The sequence below is a fragment of the Oncorhynchus clarkii genome, chromosome 32, assembly GCF_045791955.1.
Source record: "Oncorhynchus clarkii lewisi isolate Uvic-CL-2024 chromosome 32, UVic_Ocla_1.0, whole genome shotgun sequence".
NCBI lineage: Eukaryota > Metazoa > Chordata > Actinopteri > Salmoniformes > Salmonidae > Oncorhynchus > Oncorhynchus clarkii.
Genome location: NC_092178.1, coordinates 32491482 through 32516698, shown reverse-complemented (window position 1 = coordinate 32516698; position 25217 = coordinate 32491482). Strand labels below are relative to the sequence as shown.

The 25217-nt window shown below is 45.2% G+C and overlaps 1 protein-coding gene across 1 annotated transcript in view; it reads right to left on the bottom strand.

Moving 5' to 3' along the window:
* Positions 1–12551, bottom strand: part of LOC139392163 (POU domain, class 2, transcription factor 2-like) — a 45962-nt gene extending 33411 nt beyond the window's left edge. The window contains exon 1 of the mRNA XM_071139935.1: positions 12452–12551. Coding sequence (XP_070996036.1) covers positions 12452–12551 — 100 coding nt within the window. The remainder of the gene's footprint in view (positions 1–12451) is intronic.
* Positions 12552–25217: the final 12666 nt, after the last annotated feature.

Sequence of the window (25217 nt, the reverse complement as noted above, 5' to 3'; positions counted from 1 at the left end):
TGTCCAGCCCTATTTTTACCTTGGCCTGCAGTGGCTGTGTCACTGGTAATATTGACGACCCCACCCTCCCCTCTCCCTCCACCCCTCTCTCCCTCCCTCCCTGGCCCGCAACCACTGTTGTCCACTGTTCACCTCATCCATAGTAGACAGTATTGATTTTCAGCACAGAAAATAAAAAAGGCTATGAATTTTAATGCCTTCTGTCTGTCCCCCCTCATCCGACCCATCCCTCCACCTCTCTCTTCTCTCCCCTCTCTACTTCTCTCTTTCTTTCCTGGGGGAAGGATAAAGGAGAGGAGTGTTGGAGAGGGGGGTGTTTGGGGTGGGAGGGGGGGGGGGGTGTTAGGGGTATGAGGTTGGGTCATTTCTCATTTCCTAGCCTGGTCTCCTACCTACACCCCCTGTTAACTACAGTGTGTGCAAGAGAAATGAGAGACAGGGCGTGCCAAATAAGAAAGCTCTCGTTTGATTGAGTTTATTGGATGCTGAACCAAAATTCTATTAAATAAATCTACTTTAAAAAAAAATTGGGTTCATTAGTAATGTTTTCTTGTAAGGAGCGAAGTGGTGTATCCAAATATAAACATATCATACAAAACTTTATGAATGTATTACTTCCTTTGACATTTACTGCCACAATCATTATTTGCCCGATCATTTGTTAACTTACAGTAGAAATCAATTCAAACAAATGTACAATTTGTCTACGGAAAATGTATGATAATAATTATGTACATGTATGTGAAAAACCTCATTCTCCGTAGTCAATAAATATATAGTGATAAGATGGAAGAGTAAAGGCAAACTGCATACTATTAGTCTTAGTGAAAGACTATGAGTCTATTACATTCATTTCAGCACCCTGTCTATCTAGTCATTTCAGCACCCTGTCTATCTCGTCATTTCAGCACCCTGTCTATCTCGTCATTTCAGCACCCTGTCTATCTAGTCATTTCAGCACCCTGTCTATCTCGTCATTTCAGCAACCTGTCTATCTAGTCATTTCAGCACCCTGTCTATCTAGTCATTTCAGCACCCTGTCTATCTAGTCATTTCAGAAACATGTCTATCTAGTCAGTTCAGCACCCTGTCTATCTAGTCATTTTCAGCACCCTGTCTATCTAGTCATTTCAGCACCTTGTCTCTCTAGTCATTTCAGCACCCTGTCTATCTAGTCATTTCAGCACCTTGTCTCTCTAGTCATTTCAGCACCTTGTCTCTCTAGTCATTTCAGCACCCTGTCTATCTAGTCATTTCAGCACCTTGTCTCTCTAGTCATTTCAGAACCCTGTCTCTCTAGTCATTTCAGAACCCTGTATATCTAGTCATTTCAGAACCCTGTCTCTCTAGTCATTTCAGAACCCTGTCTATCTATTAATTTCAATACCCTGTCTATCTAGTCATTTCAGAACCCTGTCTATCTAGTCATTTCAATACCCTGTCTCTCTAGTCATTTCAGAACCCTGTCTATCTAGTTATATCAGCACCATGTCTCTCTAATCATTTCAGTACTGTGGCGAAGATCGTTGTGGGCTATACTCGGCCTTGTCTCAGGATGGTAGGTTGGTGGTTGAAGATATCCCTCAAGTGGTGTGGGGGCTGTGCTTTGGCAAAGTGGGTGCGGTTATATCCTGCCTGTTTGGCCCTGTCTGGGGGTATCATCGGATGGGGCCACAGTGTCTCCTGACCCCTCCTGTCTCAGCCTCCAGTATTTATGCTGCAGTAGTTTATGTGTCCGAGGGCTAGGGTTAGTCTGTTATATCTGAAGTATTTCTCCTGTCTTATCCGGTGTCCTGTGTGAATTTAAGCATGCTCTCTCTAATTCTCTCTTTCTTTCTCTCTCTTGGAGGACCTGAGCACTAGGACCATGCCTCAGGACTACCTGGCATGATGACTCCTTGTTGCGCCCAGTCCACCTTGCCGTGCTGCTGCTCCAGTTTCAACTGTTCTGCCTGCAGCTATGGAACCCTGACCTGTTCACTGTGATTACTATTATTTGACCATGCTGGTCATTTATGAACATTTGAACATCTTGGCCATGTTCTGTTATAATCTCCACCCGGCACAGCCAGAAGAAGACTGGCCACCCCTCATAGCCTGGTTCCTCTCTAGGTTTCTTCCTAGGTTTTGGCCTTTCTAGGGAGTTTTTCCTAGCCACCATGCTTCTACACCTGCATTGATTGCTGTTTGGGGTTTTAGGCTGGGTTTCTGTACAGCACTTTGATATATCAGCTGAGGTAAGAAGGGCTATATAAGTAAATGTGATTTGATTTGATTTGATTCAGTACCCTGTCACAAGTAATTTCAGCACCCTGTCTCTCTAGTCATTTCAGTACCCTGTCACGAGTAATTTCAGCACCCTGTCTCTCTAGTCATTTCAGTACCCTGTCACGAGTAATTTCAGCACCCTGTCTCTCTAGTCATTTCAGCACCCTGTCTCTCTAGTCATTTCAGCACCCTGTCTCTCTAGTCATTTCAGCGCCCTGTCTCTAGTCATTTCAGCGCCCTGTCTCTCTAGTCATTTCAGCGCCCTGTCTCTCTAGTCATTTCAGCGCCCTGTCTCTCTAGTCATTTCAGCGCCCTGTCTATCTAGTCATTTCAGCACCCTGTCTCTCTAGTCATTTCAGCACCCTGTCTCTCTAGTCATTTCAGCGCCCTGTCTATCTAGTCATTTCAGCACCCTGTCTCTCTAGTCATTTCAGCGCCCTGTCTATCTAGTCATTTCAGCACCCTGTCTATCTAGTCGTTTCATGCAACCCAGTGGTGGGAGTTTGATCCCCGCTTACACCTTCTCTCTCTACTGTAGTCTATCACCCCCCTTTAGTAATTCACAATAAAGCATCTAAAAGATGTGTAAAAAATTATATATATATATATATATATATATATATAAAATACAGTCGTATTGTCGGCCCGAGACGTTGCGGACACCAGGCTTTGTGGGATTTGCAGGATACGGTGCAACACTTCCACCACGAATGGAAGCTCTTGAACACGGACCGACTGCAGTCATACAGCAGGAGCACAACCTCGAGGTTACCTTAATAATCATTCAATTATGTCGCTTCTAAAAGAAAATGGCGCTCGGCGCTCCATTATGACCAGGAATGCCATGAACACAGTCATTCGCTGACGCTCGGAGGGGCCACAAATTGCTTCCCGCAGTGCATTCAGACGGGCATCCTTGGGAGTTGTGCAGCTGAAATGTCGGCAAAGAATGCACAATGTGGTTTTACACAATGTGAAGCTTTTAACCAATGGCCATTTCCTTGGACTTATTCTACCTGCGTGGGTATAACGGTGTGGTTCCACAATAGAGGCGTTTCCTCAGATTGGTTTTTATGTTTGGGCCTCACGTTATGTTCAATGACAATGAGAGCTACCTTTCATAGAAGCACTTGTGTTGGCAATGGGGTGTGCGTGATGCGTGTGTGTGCGGGCGTGTGTGCGTTTGTGAACGCATGCCTGTACACGAGTGTGTGTGTGCACAAGCGCTTGTATGAGTTTGTATGAGCTTGTATGAGCTTGTATGAGTTTGTATGAGCTTGTATGAGTTTGTATGAGTTTGTATGAGCTTGTATGAGCTTGTATGAGCTTTTATGAGCTTTTATGAGCTTTTATGAGCTTGTATGAGTTGTATGAGCTTGTATGAGCTTGTATGAGCTTGCATGTAAAACATTGTCAAATCTAATAAAGAAATGACCAAACTAACCATTTGACTGAGAATTGTATCCCAAGACAGACAAAACAGCCTGAGTGGGTGTCCAACTGATCTGGATCCTATCTGATCCATCTGTTCAGAAAGCATTTTCAACATCTAGCACATTTTTATTTCATTTTAGGGGAGGCAGGTAGCCTAGCGGTTAAGCCCGTTGGGCCATTAAGTGAAAGGTCGCTGGCTCGAATCCCCGAGGAGACTAGGTGAAACAAATCTGACGATGTGCCCTTGAGCAAGGTACTTAACACCGAATTGCTCCTGCAAGTCGCTCTGGATACGAGTGTCTACTAAAATGTAAATAACAAAAATGGAATTTCAAGGCCCCCTTACACAAAGAGCACAGCTTTTAACCCCACTGTCTACATATCTTTGTCAGGGTCTTTAATATACAGAGTAACCAGGTAATCCACTTAATGTCATGGCCAGTCTGGCCCAGCTACCCCAGAGCTCCGGGCCTTGAACTTGAGACGTGACACAACAGATAGGCCAGGCCATGGACAGATGAAAGAGAAGAATAGAATGGGGTTGATGGGCCGGCTGCATATGATTTAGCAGAAGGAGGAACAACAGAGGGAGGGCAGTGAGGAAGGATAAAGGTCAGGGGTCAACCCCCCCTTGCACACCTCACAGCGAGACAAAGGAGAGCAGAGGCCACGGATTGTGCTCCAAGAGGGGGGCTGGTAAAAGCCCATTTCATCCAAACACATACTCACACCTCAGCTCACATAAATGAGGCACATAACATTTGAGGGTATTGGCATTAATATTTTAGCATAGCTGCATTTAAATGCTGACATTTGTGCATATTTAACATGGTGAAGTGGGTGGGTATTGAAGCATATTTAGGGGACATCTATATGGACACAATTGATTTCTCCATTAAACATTTAGCATGTTTAGCACAATCAAATACGAATTCAGATATATCATGTATATAGACTAATTATATATTGTAGGGAGACATTTTCAAATAGACCCATTTAATCTATCACAGATTCACCCACCTATAAAATGTCAAGTGTGAGTGGTCAATAATTTGATACTCAAATCTAATTCCAGCGGATATGTTGAGAATGCAAAAGATCTCTTTAAAATCAAGCCTGACCGCAGTCTTTGGCCTTTACAAGGATGGGTCGTAAAAACCTCGGAGCTACACAACCACACATGGTTCATCACAGATCATTTACTGCCTTAGGGCCAAGCGGCTAAACGTACCTTGCTACAGCTAGCTGTCTACACAGAGGCGTAGCGAGGGGGAACGACGGCTGACAAGAAAGCCATGCATGGACTGAAGAAGATAGCACTTCTGGGTAGTAAGTGAACACTGGGCCATCCAACATCAGCCTTAGCTTTTGAGTGCTCGGCTCTGTGTTCAATTCTGTGTGCAACACCCAGACAGACAGACAGACAGACAGACAGACAGACAGACAGACAGACAGACAGACAGACAGACAGACAGACAGACAGACAGACAGACAGACAGACAGACAGACAGACAGACAGATAGATAGATAGATAGATAGATAGATAGATAGATAGATAGATAGATAGATAGATAGATAGATAGATAGATAGATAGATAGATAGATAGATAGATAGATAGATAGATAGATAGATAGATAGATAGATAGATAGATAGACAGATAGCTGGATCGGAGGGAGCTAGGCTTTTAAAAGCCCCCAGAAAAAAAAAGGAGAAGGGAGAGCTAGCCTAAATATCAGATTCTCCTTCGGAAATCCCCCTTAGGAATACCGGTATACTAGGACCCATTTTCTATAGAGAATTATGCCACTGAGCGGACTGGATTTACCATATTCATACAGTGGATGAATGGTGGGGGAGGATTCAGCTTCACCTGTCCTACCTCAGCACTATGTGTGCAGGCTTGCACTCCTAAATCCCTGAGGGGTGCCATTAGGGAGAAGGGAGAAGTAGCTCTCTCCCGCTTCTTTATGTAATGCAGGCTCCTCGCCATTCAATACACTCCTCTTAATAAGGGCTAGGTTCAACAAAGGACACAGCCCAAATAGGCAACAACAAAAAAAGTGTGGAGGGAAAAGGGCCTCTAAATATCTCCATGCTAGGGGCCTTCAACACGATGCAGCCTTTAAAACGTGTTGCTGCTGCATTGGTGAGGCACACAGACTCATAATAATGTGTTTGATTGACGCCCCCAGAGAAAGCGACAGAGGACGGTTTGTCTGTGTGTGTGTGTGTGTGTGTGTGTGTGTGTGTGTGTGTGTGTGTGTGTGTGTGTGTGTGTGTGTGTGTGTGTGTGTGTGTGTGTGGATTAGGGCAGGGGAGTGTTGCTGCGAGAGTGAGGCTGGCTAACAGATTCACATCCAATACGGAGAGGTTAAAGTGACGACTTCAATTCTCCCCATAGTGCAAAGAGAGAATGAGATTGAGCTGGGGGGTAGGGGGAGAGGAGGGGGGGGGGGGGGGGTGTACTACAACAGATTAATTTCATTTTAGTACGGAGCACTCCTCTCCTGGAACAAAACGAGAGGATGAAAAAGAACAGAGGGAGACGGTGATAAGGAGGTGAGCATGGAAAATAAAAATACATTCTCCCCCTCTGATAGGCAAATGTTAAAGGGGGGATACCCTTGTAATGTGTGTCTATTATGATCACACGCAGTAGGGTTTAAAACTCCTCAGTGGTCCACGGAGATGTGTACTGGTATCTGATTATTCATACACTTGGGTTTGGTGAACCTGTACCATCTGTGTGTCTGTACTCTTGTCTATAGCCTGCAGGCACTTTGGTTCAACCCAATGTTAATAAATCCCTGTGTACGTACATACATACATACTGAATGTGTGAATGCAAATGTTTGAGTGTGTGTAAAGTGCATGTATGTATTTGAGAAGGGGGGGGGGGGGGGGGGTTGGATAGGGGGCAGGTGGGGGTTGAAGCGTCCGAGCACTCAGATATATTAAAAGCCGGACCCCGAGCATCCGCTGGCCCCCGAGCCGCTCCATTGTTGTCACGTTACTTCTGTCTGCTGCACGCACACATTTGTGGGTGCATGATATTACATTTTTCACTCAAACCCCTGGCAGTCACCCCTTGCACTCACAATGGCAGGAGGGAGGAAGGAGGGAGGAAGGAAGGAGGAAGGAAGGACAGAGTGTCCCTGAGGTATATAAGGGAACCCCCCCCCACACACACACCTCCCACCTCATCCTTTCATTATCATAACTCCCATCCGCTAAATTAAATTGGGGGGGAAGCTAAATCTCTCCCAAAACTGCACTAGCCTACAACCAGTTGAGGGGAGAGGGGGGCAAAATTCAACCAAACAGGACCAAGTTGTATTATTCCCCTTTATTGCTTAAATGTATCAACAGCCACAACATTATGCCTGCCAAGGCACACACACACACACACACACACACACACACACACACACAAAGGCCACACAAAGGACACGTTTCTGGTGTCTAGTTAATCCAACTACATGGCTTGTTGTTGCCAACACATCTCGATGTGTGTAGGGGAGTGGGATTACATTGCACACACACAAACGCACACACACACACACACACACACACACACACACACACACACAATGTGCATCGTTCTCTTTCCCTTTAATCTCACCCCGACTAAAGTTACATTCAACAGCAAGGGGCTTTAGCCCGGCGCTACTATCTTACTAAAATAGAAAAAAAGTCACACATTCTTCCTCGTTATGATAAGCCCCCCCGAAATCAAAAGAGCGGGTCCTTTTTTCTCCAGGGCGCTTTTGCCTTCTTTTCCCTCGTTTCATACCAGGCCTCATTGAGAAGCACACAAAAGAGGGGATGGGATAACAGCCTGGCGTGTGTCACAAAAGGCCAAAGCGCCGCCGCTCCTTTCCTTCCCTTGCTCCCTGTGTTATGTTGCTGTACAGTGTGAAATCGAATTATTCTGCTTAATTAAGAGGTGGCTAACCTTGACCCCAGATCAGCAGCTAATCAGCAGAGAAGCCTGCAGGTTTTCCACCACTGGCGTAGCAGGCGGGGCTAGCTCGCTAGGCTATTCATCTCCGTGTGCTATTGCAGGGCCAAGGTAATGTATTGTGGGAGGAAGTGGGGAATGTAGTAGGAGCTGTATGTATAGACATTGCTTTCTCCCCCTACGACGTGCCTGCTTGTACACTATTTGTTTGTTCATTTGAGAAAAGGGGCCCGTGGCTAAGTGCATTCGATTAGGGGTTGAGAATGAGTTCCATTCCAGGGGTGTGCAGACACTGCCCATTGAGCACTGAGAGGGTTGTGCATTGGAAAAGGAGGCCCTGCTGTGCTTGGAGTCATCATTTGGGTGATGTGCGATGGACACTGGCACATGCACACTCACACACTCACAAAGATTCCACACACACTCGCGCGCGCAAAGATGTACAAAGACACACGCACAGACACACACAGAAACACACAAAGATGTACAAGGGCATGCATACACACACACACACCAATACACACACTCACTCAGGCCAGTCAAATATAGCATTGTGTCCTGAATACGGCCAATTTGGCTCCTAATGGTCTTTGTGACCATCAAGGCTCCGAAGGTAAGCTGAGTGGAGGACAGAGAGAGAGAAGAGAGAAAGTGTTTACCTGTATAACTATATGTGTCTAATGGCCTATGGATGTCTCCATGGTAACATGGGCAGTAGGTGGCGAGCTAGGGAGCAGGCGGGCGGTGAGGCCGAGCCGAAATCTGCCCTCCATATTTAGTTCTATCGAGAGGACCATTTATCGTTCTCATCGCTACAGCTCGGCTACATCAGTGGTCTGCAATGAGTTCATTATCGGCGGACCAAAAAAAGAAGCGGCTGTGTTTAAGTGTCCAAGAGAGAAGGGAGCGAGAGAGGCAGAGAGAGGCAGAGAGAGGCAGAGAGAGGCAGAGAGAGGCAGAGAGAGGCAGAGAGAGGCAGAGGCAGAGAGAGGTAGATAGAGGCAGAGAGAGGCAGATAGAGGCAGAGAGAGGCAGAGAGAGGCCGAGAGAGGCAGAGAGAGGCAGAGAGAGGCAGAGAGAGTGGGTCGGTGTTAGGGGCAGGGATGGGAGAGGTGGCTTAATGCAATAAAGCATGTTGTATTGACACCTCTGTTGTGTCTATTGATTCCTCATTATGTCCCTAACAAACCTTGGTGGACATATTGTCATTCGCAATCATGTTAGCACTGGGACTCGCTAACGCTCCCCCTTAAATCCGATCTATACACACACTCACACACACATTCCCTCACAAACACACGCTACGTACATACTGCACACACATACACACACACACTAGACACACAGGCGGAGAGTATTCAATGAAACCTGATCAATATCAGAGCGAGGTTGAAACCACTCTGACAGTATGTACCTGTGAATTCATACTGGTTCAGATAAGATACATACACAGATCTATAATTGACCTCAATGTGCAATTATCGAGTATACAACCTGTCCGCCCTCTCTCGCAGACCTGAGCTGTCACACACGCACACACGCACGCACGCACGCGCACACACACACACACACACACACACACACACACACACACACACACACACACACACACACACACACATAAATGCTAGCCAATTAATCCAGGCCTCCAAGCCTTCACCCATCTGCCCCCACCTTACTCCCCTCGCCAAGCCCAGGTACACAGCCTCATCCTGGGCAGAGAGAGGTGAGGAGTTGGAGTGTGGGCTGGAGGCAGTTATCAAGCAGCACGGAAGCAACAGTGTGTGGTGGTGGAGTGGTTAGGGAGCTGGACCAGAAAACTGCCTGTTAGATGCTGCAATTGAAACGTTGAACTAACGTGGAATAGACGTTGAAATGATGTCAGTGCCCAGTGGTTAGTCCATAGATTTGTGTCTAGTATGTCATTGTTGAGCACTTTATCAGAGTTATCTTACCATGCTGTAACGAAAGTAAATACCAACCTTTGGTTGTGTTAAAATACAATGATGAATCTGAATCTGGTGAATTAAAAACTCTTACGTTTTGCCTGGATAGTCAAAACATGCAGTATACTTGGTAGCATGACCGCAAGTACCAACACAGCTACAAACATTCACAGTCCCTCACCAGACAGAGCGCCGACTCACTCTGAATTTGATAGCTTTTTATGTGCAAAAAAGAACTCTGGAGATTTTAAAGCCAAATAAAACATATATTTTTGAAATGATTTGTTCTGGCTGCGACCAATGTCAAAGCCTACGGCGCTAACGGGGTAATGGCAGGTCCCAATACACTCAAGGTTCCTGAAAAAGGAAACGTTTTGCAGACTTATTCCTGACGAAACCATCCATTTCAACGGGACTTCAGTAACATACCTTTCCCTCACCTTTCTATGGAGGTAACAACATACGTTATTACTATTAATATGGTATTACTTGCTTCTACTATTAATACTGCAGATATACCTCTAATGCTATGCTTCACCTTCTTTCTCAACTTGGAAACGGACCCTGAAACCATTTCCAAATGCATCTCAAACCATGTCTGAACCCTTGAGCCAATCCCATTTAGCCTAATGCCGTGTTTGCTGACTGGCCATGCACATCCAGACAGAAAAATCCAAGATAATTTTACAAACCGCCATCAAAATGGTGGCCGGAAAAACCCCTTCATGGGGTTAGTGGGTTTGCCACAACACCATGGTCAACCTAACACATAAGCTCTTAGCTTAGATCCACTTGGTAGCCCAATAGCCCATCTTTGCTAACGTATGCTGTTTGTACTCTCTCTCTCTCTCTCCCTCCTTCTCTCGTTCTTTCCCTCCTTAACACCCCCACTTTAGCCTCTATCTCTCTCTCCCTCTAAGCATGCTGGGATTGAACCCCCAGCAGCCCCCTCTCTCTCTCTGTCCATCATCTGGACCTTAGATCAGAAGGGGAAGTGTGGGTAACAGACTTAGCTAAACAGGCTTATGGGCCAGACCAAAACACCAGGAAAATCCAATTGAAAACCCACCCGGGCCCAAAGGGAACACAAGAAAGACAGACAGAATGAGAGAGAGAGAGAGAGAGAGAGAGAGAGAGAGAGAGAGAGAGAGAGAGAGAGAGAGAGAGAGAGAGAGAGAGAGAGAGAGAGAGAGAGAGAGAGAGAGAGAGAGAGAGAGAGAGAGAGAGAGAGAGAGAGAGAGAGAGAGACTTCTATGTTAGATGCTCTTTATTGGCTGACCGACCATCTGTGTCTTTATGTTGTTACCCAATTCCTCAAGGGACATGGAGGAATGAAAGTAGAGAGAAGAAAAGAAGGGGGTATATTCACTTTTCTACCATTGATGTTTCATACCAGTATTGACTTATACCCTTCTATTCAAGCCTGCATATGGGAGTATGTTCACTTTATAGGCTACTCACTCACACCTCTATACTGGCATAAGCTAGTAGGTGTGTTACCCTGGGATATAGGTGTGTTACCCAGGGATGTAGGTGGGTCAACCTTGAACATTAGGGGTAAATAGGTGGGTAAACCTATATGCAAATAAATTGTTATCTAGCATTATAAGTGGATAACCCCTTTTCACAAAATAAAAAGGTGTAAACTGAGTTTACTTTAGTTAACCCTCAACTACATCACGAATGTTATACTTTGTTTATCCCATTTTAAACATTTTACAAAATGTGTTCATTATTATTCACTCCTAACCTATACTTTACCTTAATTTCATTCAGTGACCTACCTATAACGGTTGTCCCCTCTTCCCACCCCTCTCTGTCACAACAAAAGCAATGGGCATACGTGCCCTGTCAAGACGTCCTCCTGCATGGCTACCACAACCAGCGCTCATTAAAAATGTCAACCGTTCTTCTCCTGGTGACATGTAGTTAAGTAGATAGCCTGCATTATCATCACAGGCCTGGAGAGGAGCATATATTCGGCCCCATCTGTCATTTGAATGTTCCACTTGGATGGAGACAGGGACAGCATCATCTTCCCGCCCCCTTCCCTCTCTCCTCGTTGTTAGATAAAACCACCTCCACCAAAAAGTGACAAAGATCGTAAAAGACAAGATAGTTCATATACTCCACAGGTTGTTGCAACACTACAGTCACCAATCATTTCTCATTTAATGAATTGATAATTACCTAACCTGACTAGGCCTATCAACTTTACGCATCAACACTTTGACTGAGAATATGACAATTAAAGTAGAATGGCCAGTAATTCGTTCAATCTTTTCCACTCCCCACTCCCAGCCTTGTCGCAAGGTTTCTCACTCTCTATCCCTCTTTTTTTTCCGCGGCCCCGGGATCGATCTCCGCTGGGTCGATAAATTACCATGAATATTCCCTTAACCGTCCATGAGACGAAAGCGGGAGAGACGGGTGCATAGACAGAGGCAGACGGAGCGGAGAAGACAGATGGGGATGGAAGTGAGGAGAGAAAACGGTCTGGGAACAGCATGGGATAGGCAAATGTTTAAAGGATGTAAATAATGAACCACATTTTCTTGACAACATTTTGGGGATAAGATGTTTTTTTTACACTTTGGATTTTTATACACATATTCTAATGTCTTTTGGGGGAAAATTCGACTCGGAGAGAAATGTAACCTGTGTCTATAAACAATTCAAGCTAAATGTTCTCATCCTTTTTGAGGAATCAAGAGGTGGTCTAACGACTTGCCAGTGCAGTGGACAGGTATTAGCTGACTGACTAAGTTTTTTTCATGTATGTGAAATGTAGAGGAGCATGGCCAATGAAACAGCTATGGCGGGATAAGTAAAGGTCTTACCGGAGCTGGAGCGTAGAGCCAGCGGGGACTTGAGACGCCAGGCGCTGAAGTCGGAAGCAGTTCTCTGAAAGACGAACGGCACCGGCAAGGGAACAAACATGATCCGCTGTCGTTCTTGGTTTTTATTTGCAGTTTTCTTCGAATTGCGCTTGTCTTCTCTTCTTTGTTGCCTTTCTTCGTATGCTTTCCAGGTAGACGTTTCAAAATATGTTTGGTAGTACGAATATTTGGTTGAGTTTGTGTCTAGCCTATGCTACGTTCACATTTTTGGTTTTGTGCCTCTATCTATGTCATATCGATGTGGATATATGGTCCCTTAGTTGTTCAGTGAACGGTGCTCACTTGAGACTAACACACAGACGGATAGTCGGGATACGGGATACACAACGCCAGCTATGTAAAATAGGCTTCTGTTGATATGAGTCATTAACAGAATTAATAGACATTGAGTAACTAACTCTCTAACGCTGGTATTCTCTTATTGTTAAAAGTTAGGCCTGTATGTGGCTACAAAATAGCCTAGATACGAACTGTATGGAATATTATTTTTTATATATTCTTGAAGGTATTCCCATATGTTTTGCTTATCACGACAGGTGTGCGACTCTTCCCGTCACAGTGGCTTCTTTTACCTCGATCGGTTTTGCTTTGGTTTACACTTGTAAATAAATATCTCTCCAGTTTTACTTCGATGAAAAACTATTCTTTCTCGCTGTCTGTTGTAGCAGGTGTATGGTCGGATCAGAAAAGGTTAGCAGCTGCTGGTGTTATGTTGTTATTTTTGGTTCTCTATATTTGGTTATAAGCAGAAATGGCTATGGTCAGCTCACGAATACATGCACACAAGAAGCATTATGATAAAATATACAATTCAATTATTTGAAACGTTTAAATAATCAAATAATAAGTAAGGCTACACAGGGACGCCTCTGGTTTTCGCTCCTCCCCCTCTCTGTCACAGGCCGGTAATTAAAACGCAATCAATCGATAAACAAAAGATAAATAAATAAACCAGCTTTTTTTTTTTACTAAATGAAAGCTAAACGATAAACATAAACACGGTACCCGTTATGCGGTATCTTTTCTTTGGCTCTGTCCCGCCATCCGTCTGTGTGTCTGTCTCTATGTTCCCGTTATTTGGGAACCCCAGTTCGTTCGGTCCGACTCCCTCCAGTCTGAAAGCGCTCTGACAACGCTGCTCGCAACATTGAGGCGAGAGAGCACCCGCCGTATAGCCTACAGTCCCCCACCCCCTTTCTCCCCCTCTTTCTTTTCCTCCCCCCGCTTCCTTCCACCCCTGCTCTCTCCCTTTTTCTTACTAATCCCATATAAAATGACCTATACTCTGCATTGATCTCTTGATTAAACTTAATTCACAATGATGCCAATAATCGTGGTGGTCTCCTAATCGATTGGTTTACACAATAGACACGTATTCAGTGTTGGTGTTTGGTGTATTTTTGTGCAGGTGATTTTTCGCATCGCTCCCTCTACATGTACCTTGGCTAAATCTATGCATTGCAAGGTCATAGGCAGCATTGCCAGCGTAGTAATACAGTAGTTTTATGGTATGAGTAATTGGGCTAGTTATATAGAAACTAAATTGGTGTATTGGGGGCATTTGGACATCATTGTGTTGTGTGCGTAAAAAGCCCTTAACTGCAGGTGTTTTGGTCCGTTTGTGAGCTTCTACAGCTGTAGCCTAGCATGTGCACATCTTAGGATAGTCATCCATTCCTACACCTACACCCACGCCCCCTCCCATCCCTCCGCCGATACATTTTGTGCTGTCAGTTATAAAGCCACAATCTGTGCCGCGCACTTACACTCAAGATTATTGCCGACATAGATTTTTTAAATAGAAAAATCTATACGCTAAACATCGCAGTCAATATGGGAAAATCGAAAGCGCTGAGCCTGATCTCTCTCTCTATACCTCTGCCTCTCACTGCTTCTGTGGTGTTGTTAATGAGTTATCGATAAATTATGGGCCTATGTCATAAACGGCCAGAGGCATTGACAATGCCAATAACCAAACTGGAGGGTGAAAAAAGTCATAAAATAAATATCACCTCAGTTGTGGATAAAACATCATTAATATTGTTCAACATATCGGTTACCAAGTATATTCTAACAATGGAGACTGGAATCTGTTCGGGACGTGCTTTTGATTTCAGCTTCGCATAGACACCACAATGGTGCGGTGAGGTTTATTGTCCCCGGTCTCTCCCTCTCCCCCCGCTTACGCCCCTCTCCATTTGACAGATGACATCCGCATGTCCAACGAACGAGAGAGAGGGACAGAAAAAAAGAGAAGCGACTAGTTGTCCTTCAGGAACCCCCCTCGCAGGAGAGGGCACGCGCTGAGACACCCCCCCCCCCCCCCAAACTCCTTCCAGACAAAAGCAATTATTTATTGTAGAATATAGTGTGTTTTGCGCGACTGAGGAAGGAAGGTGTGTGGATTAGAAGGAGAGGAGAGGAAGATAGTGGTAGACCCATCATCACAGGCTTCCTTTCATTTTATAACCATTTTATAACTAGCATGTGGTTTGCCACCATGTTGATCTCCTGACCATGATCACACATGAGCACACAATGAAAAAATGGGCAAACATAGGCTACACAAACAGTACCCGCACACAATTACGCACTCACGCACACGAGTACACACACTCACACAATGAGCAAGGCAAACAAACATTGTCGCACATAATAGAGAACATCCCACACACACAGGCCTGAACAGACTGGTCTCATAGACTACACTTAACATAGTAAACATAAATCCGAGACACTCAAATTAAGCGTTGTGAACAGAGTGCCCCATGGTGGCTGGTGAGGCTATGGTATGGGCAGGCATAAGCTACGGACAACGAACACTATTGTATTCTACCGATGGCAATTTGAATGCACAGAGATACAGTGACGAGATCCTGAGGCCCATTGTCTTGCCATTAGTCCACCTCCATCACCTCGTGTTTCAGCATGATAATGCACTGCACCATGTGGCAAGGATCTGTACACAATTCCTGGAAGCTGAAAATGGCCCAGTTCTTCCATGGCCTGCATACTCACCTGACATGTCACCCGTTGTGCATGTTTGGGATGCTCTGGATCGACGTGTACGACAGCGTGTTCCAGTTCCCGCAAATATCCAGCAACTTCGCACAGCCATTGAAGAGGAGTGGGACAACATGCCACAGGCCACAATCACCAGCCTGATCAACTCTATGCAAAGGAGATGTGTTGCACAGCATGAGGCAAATGGTGGTCACACCAGATACTGACTGGTTTTCTGATCCACACACCTACCTTTTAAAAAAAAAGTATCTGTGACCAACAGATGCATATCTGTATTCCCAGTCATGTGAAATCCATAGATCAGGGCATAATTAATTCATTTCAATTGACTGATTTCCTTATGAACTGTAACTCAGTAAAATCTTGTAAATTGTTGCATGTTGCGTTTATATTTTTGTTCAGTGTAGTATGTGATATGTTATGTTTGGTGTGGTTGGTTATATAAGATGGAAGGTTACTTTAGACAAAATCAAAAGTAATTTGTAACATATAATATGATGGGTTAATACTTACGAAACATATCATATCACACTAAATGAAGTGCCTCAGATGTACTTACAGAATAATCCGATATGCTCTGAGACCACGTTGGCCTGAAAGTGGTTCCATTGAATTCCGGTAATACGTGCATATCACGTCAACAGAGTCAACATCATCGGAACAAAAGTAGGTTGAACCAATGACGGGCAGACATACACAGGCTACTGTAGTGTAGGGGACTATATTGCCTGCCTTCAGCCTTCAGCGCTTCTTTCACACAATCCCAGAGCTGGCTAGCTGGCGCACGTTCACTAACGCTGGTTGCTGCACGGCTTGCAGGGAAACTGCTTTTGCGGTGGATCGTTTTCACATCCCTAAAGAAAGAGCTTGGTAAACACAGACATTCCATGTTATTGTAAAACGTTATTGTAAGGTGAACACCTAGGCATGTGTAGCCCATCATCATCATTTGACTCTTCTTCTCCATAATGTATTTCTTTGAAATCAAATCAAGATGACAGTATGACACTGAATCCCAATATGCAATGATAAGTATTATTATTGAATTATAATAAACTATTGTTTATCCTAAAAAATCCTGGTCTTTTTGCAGCAAATTTATATACATTTTGCATTTGTATAGCTTTGTTAGTCTTGTGAGAATGTAATGATAATGTGTGTGTGTGTGTGTGTGTGTGTGTGTGTGTGTGTGTGTGTGTGTGTGCGTGCGAGCGAGATAAAGTTCATTGTTAAATGGCAATGTCATGTTGACAAACGAGTTGGTTGAATTAAATTCTCTCTCGTCAATAACAAGGCGCCCCCAATCAATACCAGCTTACAATTATATCACCACCTCATTCGCCGCTCTAACAAGCCCCTAATACAGAGAAACAGAGCTCCACTGTCCCTGACACACACACACACTTTCTATTTAATACAATTCAATTATCACTCTCTCGCTCTTGTAATTTCCTTATTATCTGTCCTTTTGACATTTGATCTACCATGATCTCTCTCTCTCTCTCTCTCTCTCTCTCTCTCTCTCTCTCTCTCTCTCTCTCTCTCTCTCTCTCTCTCTCTCTCTCTCTCTCTCTCTCTCTCTCTCTCTCTCTCTCTCTCTCTCTCTCTCTCTCTCTCTCTCTCTCTCTCTCTCTCTCTCTCTCCTTGCAGCTTGACTAAATGATCAATGCTGACACATTGTCAATAGCCCATCCAGCCCCTGCCAATAGTCACCCGACATGTCCATTATTATACTTACACCGGCGGGAGGCAGATAAAGATGGCCGTAAAACGTTAGCAGTCCATACGGCACAAATAAGATGATCATTGCCGCAGCAATGCCATGAGCACATCAGCATCAATACTTACAGTTTACAAGCTCAGCTGATCCCATGGAATACGTGGCAAAGTAAGAACATGTACCAAATGTGGGCTTTGACTCGGGAATTCATTTCACACATAGCCTCCGACTCTTCTTATCCTCCAAGTGCTGTACATTTCATACATTATCTGAACACATCCGTATTTCACAGTCACACACACGCATTCTTATTCCTATTGAGCCTGTTTTCTTTCCACTGTCTACATTTCACACATATTCTGCATCCTATTTCATCCTTGTACTGGGGTGTAATGGATTGATGACATGTAAAGGGACTTTCCATTGCCACATCGGGTGGAGTCTTTATGCTGCAGGAGCCTATGTCTAGCCCTGTGAGCTGGGTTTCCAAATAGCTTAGCTTAGTGCTAACGCAGCATCAAGGCTCCATTTAATGCAATGACATGGAGGAGGCTATCCGGCTATCCGACCCGTGCAGACTGGCCTGCACAGGGAGTAGATCCCCCCTCCCTCCATCACAGCCATGGTGGGTGGGGGGTATGTGAGCCTTAGCTATGCTCAGGGGATAAGAGCCACTACTGCCCAATATGGTGGGAGACCGTGGCTGTGTGTGTGTGTGTGTGTGTGTGTGCACTAGTTCACCAGCAGCACAGTGGCTCTCTATTACACACATTCTCGATACCATTGACCATACCATAACAAAGAAGACATCCAACTTAACATGACCAGAAACCCAGTGTCAAGTTATTTTCCCCTGAAATCGTTCTCTCGTATCCACTCTTGCCTCGTTCAAGATTCTCGAATTTGGTAACATTAATTTATTTTAAACACGGACATGTTATTTTTTATTCCACTGTACTAATAGGATCAACTACTCTCTAACCTTTCTCCTCTGTCTCTTGTACTCCCTCTGTTTTGTCCTCTTTCCCCCTCTCGCTCTCGCTCCCCCTCCATCTCTCATTCACTCTGTGCTGTGGCCACGTGCACTGAGACTGTGTGTGTGGGTAGATTTAGAACCGGGATCAATAACAAATGTAGAAATCAATGAACTTAGCACGGAGAAATCAATGCACACTAATCAGGATGCCAATGGCACAAGTCAAAACAATTAAGAGAGAAGAAAAATGTTTAACAACCTCTCTTGCTTACACGACGGAGGGAGAGAGAGAGGGGGGGAAGACAAAGAGAGAGAGAGACGGAGGGGGAGAGATAAGAGGAGAGTACTGTGGGGAATCGGTGAGAGTGAAAGAAGAGAGAAAGGACGTGTTGAGCGAGGAACGGAGGAGCGGGGAATAGAGTGATGCAGAGAAGAAGAGAAAGATCCATGTGAGAGAAACGAGGAAACTGTCAATAAAAGACATCTTTTAGACGTAAGAGTAGGAATTTACTCTAAATATTTCACAATATATGGCAGTTGTTTGGCTTTCAAACGAACAGGAAAACAAAGAAACACTATACTGCTAGCTCAAGGTGATTTTCAGAGAAAAATAACCAAAATGGTGGTCATTCACTCCTTTCATTTATGGCCACTGTGTGAATAACGTGCGTCTGTCTTCGTGTTGGTTGGTCAGCATGGTCAGTTGGCGCAACGGTCCATCAGACGGCCAAATGAAGGGTCACTCGTTCACGTGTGATTATGTAAGTCCACCTGTCAATCAATTCGTCCAACTAATACAATACAATTATTACACCCCAAATCCTATGGCTGACCAATTGTGTTCTGGCTTTCCACCATGGTATCTAATAGTATCCAATCAGGAAAGAAGAGAGAGGTGCTGCGGGATAGGTGAGAGGGGCGTGCAGGGTTTATTTGAGGTCGATCAATAGTTGCACAGCCTCCCCGACCCCCAGCTTTTCCTGGCATTACTTGTGGTGCAAAAATCAATGGTGAGGCCAATAACTCCTCACTTGTGTGTGGATTAGTGAACTAGCAACTAATCAGGGAGTTACTGAATCTGACACTGGGGCTATTAACCTATCGATATGACACTTGCACCCATACACACACTTGCATACTCACACAGACGCTCACGTACATACCCAGCCAAGCCCAAAGGTATTTTCCTACGTCATATCCACACACACACACACACACACACACACACACACACACACACACACACACACACACACACACACACACACACACACACACACACACACACACAAAGAGAGGGAGAGAGAGAAAGAGAGGGAGACAGAGAGAGAGAGAGAGAAAGAGAGAGAGAGAGAGACAGAGAGAAAGAGAAAGAGAGAAAGAGATAAAGAGAGAGAGAAAGAGAAAGAGAGAGAGAGAGAGAGAGAGAGAGAGAGAGAGAGAGAGAGAGAGAGAGAGAGAGAGAGAGAGAGAGAGAGAGAGAGAGAGAGAGAGAGAGAGAGAGAGAGAGAGAGGGAGAATAAAGATACAAACACAAACACTTGAGCAAAAGGATCAATAAGAACTGTAGAAATCATTGTATAAAAACACTGCACCTTGGGCAGACTATACATTCTATTTACAATTGAAAAAAAAATATTTGTAGGTATAATACAAATGTATATAAGTTGAGTTTAGCCTGTTAAGGATGTATTCTCTTGGTTAAACATTTTGTTCTTTAGATGTCACCTTTTCTATGGAATCCTGATACTGACAACCAACTGACAATGTCCAAAATGTATCCAGCCAGTTCAATAAAATGGCATGAACCCCCTTTATATTGTTTATAATATGTTATGTCTGTCTATGTCATCATTATGTGACGAACAAAACATTATAGGGGCTAATTAAGTCTTACAATAACAACATTGTAACATATTATATAGGCTTTCAATAAAATGTTACCAGAATGTATATTGCTTGTTATACATAGGCACATTGCTTGTTATACATAGGCACATTGCTTGTTATACATAGGTACATTCATGTATAACAGACAAACATAGGTGAACATCATTTGAGGCCTTAAAAGGGGAAAGGGCCACAGTCCAGTTTCTCCACACTGTCAGCATCCCACTGTAGAAATAAATGCACTCAGCATCGAACACTCTCTCCCTTGTTCAGCGAGAAAATGGGGTGCAATTGCATAGATGAACACCCTCTACCTCCGAATGGTAGTCTCAGGCCATTACCACTGGACATTGGATGAAGAGACATCCACTCAACATGACGAAATGGCCCTGCTGAGCCGCCGTAGCATCATCATTTACTATTGGACGAGGGCGATAATTAGAAAGCAAGCGGGTATTTTATGAGTGTTGGGCGAGAGGCAGTGCACCATCCGGGTACAGGGACACGGTGTACGTTAAAAATGGGAAGACTTATTGTGCAATGAAAGAGCGAATCGCGGTATTATGTATTCTGGTCTTTTCTGTTCTCCCTCGATAGGGAGAGATCCTTTCCAAGTAAGTCCATTGACGAGGGCTTTAAAATGAACATGACTTGATGTGTTCGAACAACGTTTGACAAAAGATATGGGAATTCTATTCAACAAAGGGAAAGTACAGAGGAGGGGATAAAGTGTGTGTGCAGTGTGTGAGTGTGTGAACCATGAACCAGTGTGTCTACGTACGTGCTCTAGGAACCGCAAAAAAAATGGCGAGAAAGAGAACGACAACTGCGCGAGAGATTTGGAAGGAGACCGAAATATGTCAGAGAAAGAGAGATAAAAAAAAATAGAAAGCAGTGAGATGAAGAGGTGCTGGTGAGGAATGGGGAGAGGCGTGGAGAGGGCATGCTGAGAGTGTTGGGCAGTGATAAGAGAGAGAGCCAGAGTCCAGCCCAGAGAGGAATCAACGGAGGTTACGGCATTACAGGCACAAAGATGGGGGACTGGGGGCCCCCACATATTCGGGATTAGGGAACATATGCAGGGGAGTAAAGAGGGATTAGGGGCAAAAGGGAGGTAGAAAAGAGAGAGAGGGATGTTTTGGGAGGGAGAGGGGAGGTATCGAGATACAAGTGCTTGGTGAGGCGTATTTCCACCCTCCTTTCATCTTTGGCTGGCTCCCCCCAAATCACCCCCCTCACCTTTCTCTTTGAACCCCTGGGCTGGTGATTTTGGTGGGGAAGTTAAGAAGGAGAGGCAGCCACTCGCTGGCGCCATCCGTTGACTGTGGTTTCTCACTGCACTGAAATCCCAGTGCCAAGATAATGAGCTCCACAAGTATATTGAAATATAGCAACAACTAATTCTTGTGATTAGGAGGGAAAGGAACCCCTAGTATTATACTACAGAGATGTGGGCGTGCCAGAGGGAGGAACCTCTAGTATTATACTACAGAGATGTGGGCGTGCCAGAGGGAAGAACCTCTAGTATTATACTACAGAGATGTGGGCGTGCCAGAGGGAGGAACCTCTAGTATTATACTACAGAGATGTGGGCGTGCCACAGGGAGGAACCTCTAGTATTATACTACAGAGATGTGGGCGTGCCAGAGGGAGGAACCTCTAGTATTATACTACAGAGATGTGGGCGTGCCAGAGGGAGGAACCTCTAGTATTATACTACAGAGATGTGGGCGTGCCAGAGGGACTAATTAACAAATTAGAGTGAACCCGTTTGACTGAACTCAATGTACATTTGATTACATTTGACAGTTTTTCAGTAAAAGGAGTAATTGCGAACTTAAATTAAAGCGTTTTATTTATTTTTTGTGTCTCAAAAGAAGAATTTAACAACAGTTTGCAAACTATATAATTGTGTGTTTTTACACTATTCAATTATTGTCATAGAATCAAAACTCCTTAGCTGATGACCAACAAATGTAGAAGTCTGAAGAGGGTGTGAGGAGGGTCAGGGGCTGAGGGATGAGGGGTGTGAGGAGGCTCAGGGGCTGAGGGATGAGGGGGGTGGAGTGTGAGGAGGGTCAGGGGCTGAGGGGTGTGGAGTGTGAGGAAGGTTAGGGGCTGAGGGATGAGGGGTGTGGAGCGTGAGGAGGGTCGGGGGCTGAGGGATGAGGGGTGTGGAGTGTGAGGAGGATCAGGGAGTGAGGGATGAGGGGTGTGGAGTGTGAGGAAGGTTAGGGGCTGAGGGATGAGGGGTGTGGAGTGTGAGGAGGGTCAGGGGCTGAGGGATGAGGGGTGTGGAGTGTGAGGAGGATCAGGGGCTGAGGGATGAGGGGTGTGGAGTGTGAGGAGGATCAGGGGCTGAGGGATGAGGGGTGTGGAGTGTGAGGAGGGTTAGGGGCTGAGGGATGAGGGGTGTGGAGCGTGAGGAGGATCAGGGGCTGAGGGATGAGGGGTGTGGAGCGTGAGGAGGATCAGGGGCTGAGGGATGAGGGGTGTGGAGTGTGAGGAGGGTCAGGGGCTGAGGGATGAGGGATGTGGAGTGTGAGGAGGGTCAGGGGCTGAGGGGTGTGGAGTGTGAGGAGGGTTAGGGGCTGAGGGATGAGGGGTGTGGAGTGTGAGGAGGGTCAGGGGTTGAGGGGTGTGGAGTGTGAGGAGGGTTAGGGGCTGAGGGATGAGGGGTGTGGAGTGTGAGGAGGGTCAGGGGCTGAAGGGTGTGGAGTGTGAGGAGGGTTAGGGGCTGAGGGATGAGGGGTGTGGAGCGTGAGGAGGGTCGGGGGCTGAGGGATGAGGGGTGTGGAGTGTGAGGAGGATCAGGGAGTGAGGGATGAGGGGTGTGGAGTGTGAAGAGGGTCAGGGGCTGAGGGATGAGGGGTGTGGAGTGTGAGGAGGGTCAGGGGCTGAGGGGTGTGGAGTGTAAGGTGGGTCAGGGGCTGAGGGGTGTGGAGTGTGAGGAGGGTTAGGGGCTGAGGGGTGTGGAGCGTGAGGAGGGTCAGGGGCTGAGGGATGAGGGGTGTGGAGTGTGAGGAGGTTCAGGGGTCGAGGGGGTAGGCCGGGGTACACCAGTCAAGGTCAAGTGTTAATTCGCCACACGGCGAGGGGAGGAGAGATGTAGGGAGAGGGGACTGAACGAGGGGGGAGAGGTTGGGGTGACCACCACCACACCAGTGGCTGAGGGACAGGAGCAGGACATTCCAGGGGGAGCAAGTTCGATGTTCACCCCCTCCCTCCTCTGTCTACCTCTCTCCCTCTCTACTCCACATCCCCCACCAGCAGCAGCTTGACCACAGGGGTCAGCCTCAGTCGAATGAGGTCAGCCGTCTGGGATGAAATTGACCCTTGGCCCCCTCTGCTTGATGCCTGCTTGCATCCCAATCACCTGGACAATGAACCCGCAGACAGTAGTGGTTATGGGTTTGAGATTGAGATTGTGCGACTGTGTGTGTATGTGTGTACAAGATGCTACAATATTTATTCACCACTTTGTATAGATGGGGCTACTGGTTAAAATCATGTTTAACACAAAGTTGACTTTCCGTTTCTGGTTCGGAATTATTTCCTCACTGCGGATTGTCAGCGGCAGCCATTTTGTTTGAACAGAAGTAATATCTTGTTCATCACTATTACCCTCTGGCTACTAATACTAATAATCAGTACATGGGGACATTGATTACTCCCTGTGGCATGCTATCGCATTTCCAGTCCATTCGTGGTCTGACTACCAATGCCCATGCCTGCGTAAATCTATCCATCGGGTTAAACCTTTCTCTGACTTTGCTCTTGATAGTGTTTACACAATTTATTGAGTAATGTTAGCCAAATTCAGAATCATTGAGTATATGGGGCGGCAGGGTAGCGTTGGACTAGTAACCGAAAGGTTTCATGTTCAAATCCCAGACCTGACAAGGTACAAATCTGTCGTTCTGCCCCTGAACAGGCAGTTAACCCACTGTTCCTAGGCCGTCATTGAAAATAAGAATTTGTTCTTAACTGCCTAGTTAAATAAAGGTAAAATTAAATATGGATACTTCAGGGAATTAAGGCTATAGATGTTTATTAGGGAGCTTAAACACATTACTCCCAATTTGTTATCAAGAAAATACATCATCCATATTGCATATGAGAGATAAAATGCTGAAATTGCATAAAATAAATAACGATGAAAATTCAGCAGAATTGATTAATAAAAGCGAACACATTTGCTTATTTTGGATGGGAAAAAGCTGCCGGTTTGCTGTATGATAATCCTTCACAGAAGAGCAAAAGTTTTACTCGAAAAACTTTATTCACGTGTGAACAAAGGTCAATATTTATATTCGTTTGTGGTGTTGATAGTGTCCACCGTAACGACGTCGTTATAGCACAAGGAGGAGCTGAGGCGATGCAGGATATAGGCTGCCTACTTTGCAGTTGAGGTCTGTCGTCATTCGCGAGAGTGACCACCTGCCCTTTGACACCGGGTCGTTCTAATGGGCTAGGTCTGGCGGCGGTGGGTGACAGAAGCTCTCCAAAAATTGATGAAAAAGGCAATACTGAAACCACCCTATTTCGGTAATAATAATACATATCTACCGTGACAAGTTAGATATTTAGTGTGTTCCTGCAAGCGTTAAGACTTTGTAAAATTAGAGAAATGGTTTCAGTAATTATTTACAGGTTTGGTGTTGATGTTTGCTAGTGTTATTGTAGGACCACTATTTATGCGGTTATATTGCAATGGATAGGCTTTTATCTCGATACGTGTATTAGGTTTTTAGGATCTGTCTAAATCAGGTGCTCTCCAACTCAGTTCCTGGAGAGCTACCGTCCTGTAGGTTTTCGCTCCAACCCTAATCTAGCACACCTGATTCGAATAATTAGCTGGTTGATAAACTGAATCAGGTTAGTTACAATTTGGGTTGAAAGGCAGCTCTCCAGGAACAGGGTTGGAGAGCCCTGGTCTAAGTTATTCTGCGGCACAGTCGTACTCGTGAAACCTTGACTTCTGGAACAATAGGTTGGCCTACATTCAGTAGAGGTGTTGGCTACTATGTTGTATAAAGGGCTGGCACGTTATTTTCATGCATGTTAAAACTATAAATGAAATGTCCATAACGCAT